At 38.0% G+C, this 11,733-nt stretch overlaps 1 protein-coding gene across 1 annotated transcript; it reads right to left on the minus strand.

The window, feature by feature from the left end:
- Positions 1-904: 904 nt before the first annotated feature.
- LOC112433991 (myelin-oligodendrocyte glycoprotein-like) lies at positions 905-7,943 on the minus strand. Its single transcript, XM_076881343.1, has 5 exons — positions 7,853-7,943; positions 4,804-5,181; positions 4,565-4,639; positions 4,037-4,152; positions 905-3,944 (listed from the first exon to the last, which is right to left on the minus strand). Exons 1-5 carry the CDS (start codon positions 7,938-7,940, stop codon positions 3,921-3,923), a joined length of 681 nt encoding a protein of 226 aa, XP_076737458.1. The 5' UTR covers positions 7,941-7,943; the 3' UTR covers positions 905-3,920.
- Positions 7,944-11,733: the final 3,790 nt, after the last annotated feature.

The following is an 11,733-nucleotide window of genomic DNA, read 5'->3' on the forward strand; positions in this document are numbered from 1 at the left end:
GAGGCAGGGGTGCACAAGTATCCGACAGCAAGCCTGTAAAGGTTTGGCTATATGCACCTCTATAGATGTTATCCATATATCAGGTGTTGATGCACCCAATTTGTTAGTAATATCAAGCCAGCACTAAAAAAAATCTAACACTCTGCACACATGGCGCAATAAAAAAAATGTATTTTTTTTATTTCGTGTAAGACTTACGAGATGTGAAAGATATTTTTTGGTTTTTTGGTTTAATTTTACACTGATTGGTAGCTTACATCAAATTGTCTATTTGATTTAATTATGTTCACCATAGAAATGTTAAATTATTTTGTTCAAATTAGAAGTTTCAATCTTGTAAATCTAACAACCACCCAATTTCATTTTTTTTGAGTGCAGATGTTTGATTAGTACACTCTGGAAAAAGCATGAAGATAAGTGCATTAACCCAGTGAAACATCAAAAATTTGTTTTACATTTTTGGTGATAATATATAATTTTTTTCGTAACACTACAGATTTCTGACTTTTTTGTGTGAAAAAAGTAGCTTCCCTGCTGCCCTCATGCCACCCTAAGAACATTTCTTTAGGTCTGCCCCTGAGAAAGTTGTTAAAAATAGGTGATAAAATGTTGTTTTACAAAATATAGCATCATTTATCATTTATCATCAGTTCGACATCTCCATTGTGACATGTTGAAAGGCACAGGTTTGCCCGGGGCCCCCTACACTTTGCCCAAGGAGTCCACCCCTACCTTTGTCTGCTAATTCAGAGTGGAGCTTCCTGAGTGATGATGAGTTGTGGCTACTAGTCCCTGAAGTCCACTTGGTCACATATGGTTCTGCGGTGTTTTGGTCTTTAGTTAGTTTGATCTTAATTACACGAGTAAGTATATTTCTAAACTATGTGCAGTCCATTTAGTTTGCCATTAGTGGAACAAGTTCTATCACATCTCAAAGGCAAACTAGTTTCTGCTGCCTTCAGTTTGGAGCGTCACAACAAAGACTTTAAGAGTTTTAATATATTTTTAACATGCAAAAGTATTTTCACATTGTGAATCAGGTTTACAGTGCTGTTTGCTCTTTTATCTCATTGTCCCTACAGCAAGTTAAAAAAGAAAGAAAGAAAAGTGCCATGTTCATGAAACTTGATGGAAAAGTTTAAATTACAGAAGCTGAAGTAATTTCAGGGAAACTAAAAACACTCATGTTTTTTTTTCTTACATAATTTCTTTCTTCCCCGAAACTGACACTGAAGACTAAGAAACAACTCTCAAAGATAAGCCTAGTCTTATTTTCCACACATACTTGGTACTTTTCTTTTTTTAATAAAAGTGTTTTCAACACTGACAAACATGAACACCCAGAAAGACAGCTTTAAGGTGAAAAATCCTGAACTATCTAAAAAGTCCCGACTTTCATGTTTCATCACTGGTGATTTCAGTTGTTATTGTTTTTGTAAAGAGATGATGTAGAGTTAGACGGATCCCTTTCTGATGGCTAAACTGGAACTAGGTCTCAAAACACAAATCTAGAGCCTCTATAGTCAGAAGCCTGTGATGACTGATATATTGACTTTCCCTCTTTCTTCCACACTATAACTGGCCATTTTTTCCTACTTTACCTCACCTTTAAAAATTATTTACCTTGCCTTGTTTTGTACTATTCTTTTCAGCACAATCTAATATCTGGATTTACTTTTAATTTTTCATTTTGACATACTGCATTAACGGGATTGATCTGAGACTAAATCTAAATCCAAGTACAAAAAAAGTACTTTATTTTTTACTGTAACAATCACAAATTTAACAAATAATTTTCACAACTTGAAATTAAAAAAACCTATGCACAAGTTTTGCAAAAAAGATTTTAAAACTTTTAAAAACTGCAATATAGCTTGAAGTCTGCACTTTCAACACAAGTTGAAATGGAGGCTCTGGTTGGCTACATCTTGTTGCTGTGTCGTCTCAAATTGGTCAAGTGATTTGGACGCGCCAGCACATCCATTGACCCCAGAGGGTTAAGTCAGCTACTGCATGTATGGAGGAGTAAGGGCAGAGGTGGGTTGCAAAGGGACTTGCATGTGAGCAACCACCGTGTGCAGGAGAAAGCAGCTTTTATGAGATTAAAAATAAAAATAATAATAAGATATATAATTTATGACTACATATTTTATAATAAATAGACAAAAGACCCAGGTGTGGCATTTTAAAAACCAGCGCAGCAGCACAGCAAGCTAGAATGAGGCCAGTGAGGTTTGGAGGTGACCACTCTTACAGCCTTTGAGAAGAAGCTGTGCATACTCCTGCCTCAGGGGGGAGGTCAAAGAGTTTCTGGGTTGGGTGTGTGGGGTTAATCGTGATACAGGTTGGACTGCTCCTGCACCTGCTGACGTAAATGCCAGACAATAGACAATAAAGAACAATGGAAATCAAATCTCATCTTTAAACAAAATATCAGTAACAGTCGAGCTGTAGATTTAAATTTCATGAAAAGTGAGAACTCAGCTGTTTGTGAGCTTTCATGCCAAATCAAGTCTAATATAAATCCTGATAAATGTGTTTTTGTAATATCTTTATACTTTGGTACAGACATACATTATAGCAAAAAGCAGCCTCTGCTGTACTGTCCTTAACAAAATATTCTAAAAAACCCCACTGTAAAATAATCCTGACCTCAAAACAAAAAGCACCATGACTGATGCGTTTGCCACTGTGCTCAGTGACGTCTCTGACTTTAATAACAACACAGCTGAACTCCTCCACAGATCATCGCTGCTAAGGATGAGAAGAGGACTTTAAAGTTCACACAATGAACAAGTTCTTCCTTATAAAGAAAATTTAACTTTGATGACATCCAAATCCTTAAAACTGAAACCAAAATGATGTACTTCAGACAATAATCAGTGTGTCTGTGTGTGGCAATTATGAACTTTCATAATTACAAAACAAACATTTGGAAAAACACCTGCAGCTCCAGGCTGTGGTTAGAAAAAATACCTAGTGTCCAAACATGTTTACATCCTAGCTGCTGTAATCACTTCAAGGCAAAAGGTGTTGGAAATCTTAGCTCTCTTTAGAATACATGCAGACTGCTAGATGTGGTACAGTTCTTAAACAGGCTGACTTCTTATTATCTAAACCAGTTTGGTCCTCAGGTTTTAGTCTGAATATGTATGGGTTAAAACAGAGAAAGACAACCATTCTTGCCTATGGGCAGCTTAAAATCACCATTTAACCTAAACCCACTGACTTCATGTCTTTGGACTGTGGGAGGAAGCTGGAGTACCCAGAGAGAATCCACATAGACATGGGAAGAACATGCAAACCTCACAAAGGCCCAGGCCAGATGAGGAATTCAAAACCAGGAGTTTCCTGCTGTGAGGAAACAGTACTAACCCCCATGTGTGCAGTTAAATTAAGAATAAAAAGTATTAAATATTTAGTGAATTTAAGACAAGTTGTTATTTACAGGTTGTGCAAAACTTGTGCAATGAGCATTTAAGTGGCATTTTTGAAGTGGCAGTGTGTAGAGTCCTGTAATTGTAATGAGTGTGTAATGGTGTGTATAGAATGTCAGCAGTTCAAAAGTCTGATGGCTTGTGTGTAAAAACTGTCTCTGTATCTGGTAGTGCGGGTCTGGATGGTCCTGAACCACCTGCTGGATGGCAGGAGTGTGAAAAGTCTGTGGCTGGGATAAGAGAGGATCCGCTGCGTCTTCCTCATGCAACGGCTGGTAGTTCAGTCCTGGTGATGCGCTGTGCTGATCTCGCCACCCTCAGCAGAGCTTTGCTGTCAAGCCCTAGCTAGGTCATAAAGCTAGGTCTCAATCCCTAGCTATTAAAAGGAAAAGTTTTACACCTAATCTTTAAAATAGAGAGGGTATCCGTCTCCTGAATCCCAACTGGGAGTTTGGGAGCAAGGCACGTCCATGAGCAAGGCACCTAGTTAGGAGGTCCTTTCTCGAGCTGGAGTAAAGAATGAAATAAATTTTTTTTAACAACAATGTCCTTTCATTTCCATCCTTCAATCATGAGATAAATGCATAAGATCAACATACTTCTGTTTTTTTACACTTTGACTCAGTGAACCAGCCTCCTGCGACTGCGACACAGAGCAGCATAAAAACACAGAAGACCACAAGTGGGATCAGTCGGCTCCGACGGGACAAACCACCTGCCAGGAAAAACCAAACAGAGATGAGATCTACTGTAGGACACAACATGACATGTCGCATTTATTAAACTATCAAGCACAGACGTTACCTGAAGTTACATAACAGTGAAATGAAGTTAGAATTACTGAGTCCCAGAATTCTCAGGGCAGCAAACATGACTTTGTCAAAAACCACAGGAGAATAACTGATACATTTACTGCTTCACAGAAATAAATAAAGAGATCTGCAGAGCTGCTCCCAGGATATTACACTACACTTCCTGCATCTACTTCAAAGTAAAGCAGCGCACATTAAACATTTTGAGGACTACACAGAGAGGCTGCCATCAGTGAGAGAAAACTGCATCATAAAGGTGATTTAGATCCATTTCAAGACTTTTTAATTGTCTTGATTTGTTCCTCATGTTCTCACCTTTACTGTGAAACTCGTCCTCAGGAGTTTGGAGAGTTTCAGGATGCAGTGGCGTCTCTGTTGTCATAGTTTCAGCTGAATATAAGATTGTAAGAACATTTAATTATTTACAATAAAATAATATCCAGAAGTCTTTAAGGAGCAACACCAAAATAAGTTGTTGGTAAAATAACCCAAGCACACCAGTCTTTAAGGCAAGTTTGAAACCAAACAACAAAAATCTTTTCAGTCTGACTCACCAACAATCAGATGAACAATTGAAGACTTTGTTCGACTCTTTAACTTTGGGATGAAACATCTGTATCTTCCTTCATCTTCTTGTGTCACATTAGTGATTCTTAGTGAGATGTTTCCTTCTCTCAGGCCGTCTGTGAACAACGCCGTCCTCCCGACGTACGATGGGATCTTCATGTCGGGGACCTCTCGGGCGTCTCTGTAAAGATGAACATAATCCACTCGACTCAGACGGTCGTTGGGGTCAGGACGACGATCGGGCCTCGACCACTCCACCGTCAACCCCGCCACATTAAACTTTGGCTCCACGCGACACGGCAGGATGACATCATCACCTGGAGCGGCCAGGATAGGCTGAAGTGATCCGACCACATGATAGTGACCTGAGGAGAAATAAATACACACATCCTGCTGAAAACCAAGTCTGACGTTTTCAAAAATGTCTTCCTTTCTCATCAAACACTTCCAAGTGCAATAAAAAAATGTTAATGTTAACTTTTTAGCAACTCTACACCTGTGTCCAATGTTCCCTCTAATTTTTCATGTGTCTGAGCGAACACACAAACTCCCTGAGCGATCTCGTGGACCACTGTGAGCAACAGCAGACATGTGCACTGTGGTCACGCCAGCATTGAATCCATCCAAGTTACATGGTTTATTAAAAATAATCAAATTACAGCATTTACATTTATGTTAGACTACTTTTAATTAACTGCTTTAGCCCACTTACAATGAAAATTTAAAAAAAATCATTGAAATTGTTCATGACCTGTGTAGTATGTTAACACTATTGGAAGTAAAAATAACTTGAACTCCAATTTTGAAAACACAACTTTTTTTTTTTTATATAAAGCTCTGACTTGTATAATGAGTCTGTGGTCTGGGAGAGAGTCTGTAACTCTCTCCTAAAAATGCAGCCAAGGCGTTTTTTAAATAAACATTTCAAACTATTTACAGAACAATCAGCTGTTCTGCATCAAATCTGATGCCACACAAATTATTTGTGCCACTCCAAAAAATAATTTCTGTCCACTATGAGACAAAGGAGAACAACAGCCTGATACCTGCAGGCCTGGCAACAGGAGATGTATCACTGCTGTAACACCTGTAACACTCAGCCGTCGCCTCATTGTTCTGACACACACAACAAAACTATTGACTACACAACACACTAACTACACAAGATTTGCACTAAACGTCGCAAATCTCTCACATCTCAAAACACTGCCGTCACTCCTAAAACTTCCCTCTTTCCTAATCATCTAAATGCCATGTTGCCATATCATTCATTTTTTGATTGGTCGACATGGTACATTTTTTGACAAATAGGAAAAGCTGGGGTTTTTTTGGTATTTTTTTTTGCTCACAGGTGGAGAGTGCTTTCGAGCGTTTTTCTTATAAAACCTTATAAACCTTATTCCTTATAAAACGTCGTTTTTACAGTTTCTTCCCACAGTAAACATAAACAACGATAGTATTCAGGAAGAAAACCAAACATTGCAGATATTTTTATCATAACTCTGGTTTTATGTGGTCTATCAACACAATTTAAAAACTGGTATAACGTCCACACTTTTTCTGTCAGTTGTTACTCTCAAGTGTAAACACGGTGACAGCGCATCAGAAGCACGGCCAAAAAAAGATGATTAACATGAATTAGAGCTTAAACAAATCTAAAGATATGAAGTAACTAGTATTTCAGAATTATTACTTTTTTAATTGCAGTGAAATCTTACCTTCAATAGACTTGAGAGCAAAATGCAGCATAAAGCTGAGAGAGACACACTGAACCTAAACTCTGCTACATCCATCTACAGTGAGAGGGAGGCAGAAACTGTCTCATGGCAGCTGATAAATGCTGAAAAAGTGCAGCTCTAACAGTGTTAAACATGCATCTCAGTAAAAAGTGCAACATGGACAGGTTTGGGTCTCTGAAATCAGCACAGCTTTAATTTTAGACCCAAAGCTCCACACAGCTGTGGGGCAGGCTTCAGGTCTTTACATCGTATTCTTGCATTGAATGTAAGTTACATTATTCTAAAAGTAAAATAATAATGGTAAATAACACAAAAGAGCACCTGTAACTTCAAAAACAGTGATTAAGAAGATTAAGACGAGCAAAATCAAATCACTGACAGAAAGATTCCTCTGTTTGCAAAGCATGTGGAATCCAAAGTGGATCCTGACTGTCACCGTTTACACGTCAGTTAACAAAAAGGAATCAGTTGCATGCACTTTATCCTTGTTTATAACCTGAATGTTTTGTGCTTTTCCTTCTTTATTTACATGTTCCAATTCATGTATTATAGCTTAGTGGCTCATTTACAACATGCACCAAGCTAGCTTGGCTCAGGCTGTAAACACTGTGGAAATGTAGCTTTGGTTAATGCTACATGTGTCTCTGTACAAGCAAGCATTAATAAAATGAATCATTTTCACAGCTAATTATCACCACCATCCCAAAATAACTGACCATTTCAGAAAGTTTCTATTTGGCTGTTTAGCTACAGGTTTAAAAATAAATGAATTAAGTTAGTAAAAATCTTTAAACTGACACAGAAACTAGAAACTTCTATAGTGAAATGCTCAAACCTGACTAATAGATTCAGCTCAGTTATTTATGATTTAAACATCTGTTTTATTTCCGAACACAATATATATAGACCTATAAACTAAAAGAAATAGCTAAACTCTGATAGCATAATAATAAAAAAAATTGAGCTTCCTTTCTAAACCCCCAACATAATTTTACACAGAAGAGTAAGGCACAATTTTTGGTGCAGTATTTTTAGACTAATTTACACTTGAATACAGCGTCTGCTTTTATTTACAGTGTGAAACATCTGCAACATCAGCCAGTATAACAGACTGCTGCTACATCATCACTGAGTTTGCCACTGTTTTTAAATACTCCCATTAAATTATATTTGTAACTAAAGCAAGTTTAATAATTTGCATCATTGACAGACGCTCAAGGTGCATCGGAAACAAAAATACGACTAACATGAATTAAAGCTTAAACAAAACTGGACTCATATGGCAGAGAAATCTTACCTTCAACAGGTGAGAGAGCGAAAAGCAGCATAAAGGTGAGCTTTAAAGCTGAGAGAGACACACTGCACCTAAACTCTGCTACATCCATCTACAGTGAGTGTGAGACAGACGCTGACTGACAGCAGCTGATAAATACAAGTCTGTCTCTCTCCCTCCGCCCACTTCGCAACAATTTTAAAGCGCTTATTTTTTTGTCCCAGCCCCCCCCCCCCTGCCCTCTGTATTTACCTCTTTCCAGGTGCCATTAATAATAATAATAATAATAATAATAATAATAATACAAGCTTACATAAATGTTAGCAGGGAATTTTAGTGCCAGAAAAACAGGAAGTTTTCTGCAACAGTAAAGGAAGCCTGAAAAACTCCAAATCAAGTGACGGGAAATTCCTATTAATTACAGTAAACAGTAAAAAGTTAACAGCCCACAAAAATCAAAAGCAGCAGTTAGTTCCTCTTTATTTCGATTTTTAATTAACCTGTAGTTCAAGAGCGCGGGCAAAGAAAATGACAAATATTTACAAATCCCAGCAAGAGTTGCACAACAGCTGAATGACAGAGAAGAAGCAGCTCACCTGTTCAGACAGGAGCTTAATTAGCTGATCGTCAGCACCATTCTCTTCATGCAGACGAGAAAAAATGATAAAACAGGCTGTTTTCTTCAGTAACATGAAGGAAGGAAGCGCTTCATGTGCGGCTCTGAGTCTGAAAGTGAAAGTAAAATAAGAATAAGGAGCAGTGGCTTCATGCTGACGTGCGTTTAGTTTCTATTTTGTCTACTCCCGCTTTTAAACACGTTTTTAAGTTTTAGTTATTCTAACTGTGTTTCCAGCGTAATAATCTTAATCCACACACATATTAATTCTCTTTACATCTTATCCAGTTCAGGGACCTGGTTCAGGGGAATTTAGAGAGAGGGTGGATGGAGTGAAGCCGATGAAACAAGAGTGAAAGGTCTACACATCTACACCCACACTGTAGTGGGTAGGTGTAGATACTCACAGCCAAAGTCAAAGACACAATTCAATGCGATGCAACACTCTTAACGACCACATTTAAAAGAACCTAATTCCTGTCAATGACTGCATCATGGACATTTTGCATGATGTCATATTTCTGCACATTTAAATGTTAAGGTTAATTACCAGAAGTGCATGGTCAAGTGCTGCCTGGATGTGAGGCTCCTTTCCAACATAAGCGAGAAGTAAAGATTAAAGTAATGTTGTAAAACACCATGTGACATCCCAATACACAGAGTCAAATTGCTAATTAGCCAATATTAGCCCGAATACTTTATTAATCCCCCAGAAAATAAGGTGGTCACAGTTGCTCCAAGACTGAACTGTAACTAAGTAAACAAAATGAAATTATTAATACAATATTTTACAAAGTTACAGAAATATAATAAAAAAAACCCCTAAAAAAATACAGATAGCTCTAATTATAAATATCTCAGTGTGTCAGACAAAATTAAATATATATAGGCAACAATGAGGTGCCCATCTTTTTATACTGATGGATGTGATCTAGAAATGATTTAGAAAACCTGATATTTCTTCAGACATGTATTATGTACACAGTAAAAGCATTTGGTCATCAAACATTTCTTCACATTTATTTAGAGTGATCCTGAGCTCTCCAGGACTTCTGAGGATCCTTCAGAGTGTTTATTTGGACAGTGGAATGTGTGGAGCAGCCTCAGGTGGTGTGAAGAGGAGGCAGAGTCGCAGATGTGGGCGGGGGAGAAAGTGGGACCTGAATTAAAACATATGAAAAACAGATTACATTTATCCACCCACTCACTCATCCTGATTGAGGATGACTCGCCTAACCTCAAACCCTTACTATAACCCATTCACCACCATGGTCCAAAGAACCACACTCCTGTCAATGAGTGCATCATGGAAATTTCTTATGATGTCACATTACTGTATTCTTTAATGAAATATTTAACATATTTAATGTAAATACTGATTTTATTATGTGTAATAATGAGAAATGACACAGGGAAGAAGTATTGAACACATGAAGACCGAGGCATCTAAAAGGGCATGGAAAGTCATGACACCAGCTAAAATGTATCACTAATTAAAAAGTAATCCTGTCACTTAATATAAATTAATATCAGCTGCTTTCATCCCTATAAAATGTATCATTAGCAAGGTGCCACACAATAAACATCACATGATGGGTAAAACCAATGAAAAGCTTTACAGCCTTATTGCAAAACATGCGAAACTTACTGATGGCATTAGTTATTGAAGAATTTCTAAACTACTGAAGGTTCCAGTGAGCACTGTCGGGCTCATAATCTAGAAGTGGAAAGAACATCATTTTACCATACCAGGTGCTCCCCACAAGATTTCAGACAGTGGAGTGAAAATGATCAGAGGAGTTGTACAAGAGCCAAAGACCACTTGTGGAGAGCTACAGACAGACCTGGACTCAGCAGGTACAGTTATTTCAAAGAAAACAAGTAATGCACTCAACCACCATTACCTGTTCTTAGTTAGCCAGCTGTATCTATATGTACAGTACTACATAAAATACAGGGTCATCAAAACCCATTTCTTCACATTTTGTATGGTGTTGAGCAAGAGTTTTCTGAAGTCTTTTACAGTTCTTTGAAAGAGCTGACAAACCTGAGAGATGCATCTGCCCCTTCAGCTCATCCAGCTGCTGTTCACCGAAGCCTCATCAGACATGGTCTCAGTGGAAGGGTGGCTGTCAAGAAGCCATTCTTAAGGAAGGGAGACAGGAACAAAAGGTTTAGGTATGCTAAGTTACACAAGAACTGCACTGAAACTCAGTGACACTGGTCCGATGGAGTGTTTCTGTGTGTCATAATTAGTCTCATCAAAGAGAGGTGGAGTAAAGATTTTCAAAGATCTCATCGGCTTTCAGTAGTGGATTGAATTCAGTCATGGGCACCATTAACAAAAAGAAAAGTTTACAACTGTTTGAATGAAAGTCGTTGCTCACAGTATTTCAGTAACCTTACTGTAACATGATTTACAGTAAGGGTGCAGTAATTAGTGTTGCTAGTAAGTTGTTGACAGGATTTTCCCTTTTTTACTGTGAGACCAGATGAAAGATTGATGTGCTTCACACATGGTGATGCAGCCTGCCTCGTTTCTTTGTGGGCAGCTAAAAGTTTAGAGTTCACAGCTTGGTTGAGACAAAGATTTGAGATTAATGCAGCTCACTTGTAATCTCCACGTTGCTGGTTAGAGTCCCTGTTCAGATCTCTCTGAGATGACAGTTTTTGTACATGATCTCTGACAAGACCAAACTACTCATGAATAAACTCATATTTAAAATCACTCCTTTGTTCCAGCGCACAGCAGTCACTGCGGGAGTCAATATCGGCACATGTAGGGACAGGTTTCCCAAGCTGGAAAAATTCGCTTGTGGCAGTGGACATTTTGCCAACCATGTAATGTTAGTGCATACAATGTAAGAGCAGGTTTGAACAATGTGTTTGTGAGGCACGTCAGATCAATGAGAGGAATCTGAAGGAGGATCAATACGTCACACATGTAAGGCAAAGTATTCTGGTATTGTTTGAGACTATGTGAGTGAATGTGTGTGACCCTGTGTGAAACCCGTGTTACATCTCTGACTATATAGTCTCGTCAACGCGCCCACAGGCATTTTGTTTTTCCAGCGGGTTGTGTTAGAAACTTTTGTTTAAAAAAAATCCGGGGCAGACTGTGGGCTGCTCACGTGTCTCGTTATTTTAATTGTAATTTTTTATTTTTTTATTTTTTTTGGGGGGGGGGGAGACAAAATTAGAAAACGGTTTTAAGTTAAAAAAAAAAAATATAAATAATAAAAAAAATAAAAAAATAACAATAAGGTGAGGTGACAGAGCATTGGGAGGT

Source organism: Maylandia zebra, linkage group LG3, assembly GCF_041146795.1.
Source record: "Maylandia zebra isolate NMK-2024a linkage group LG3, Mzebra_GT3a, whole genome shotgun sequence".
Lineage (NCBI taxonomy): Eukaryota > Metazoa > Chordata > Actinopteri > Cichliformes > Cichlidae > Maylandia > Maylandia zebra.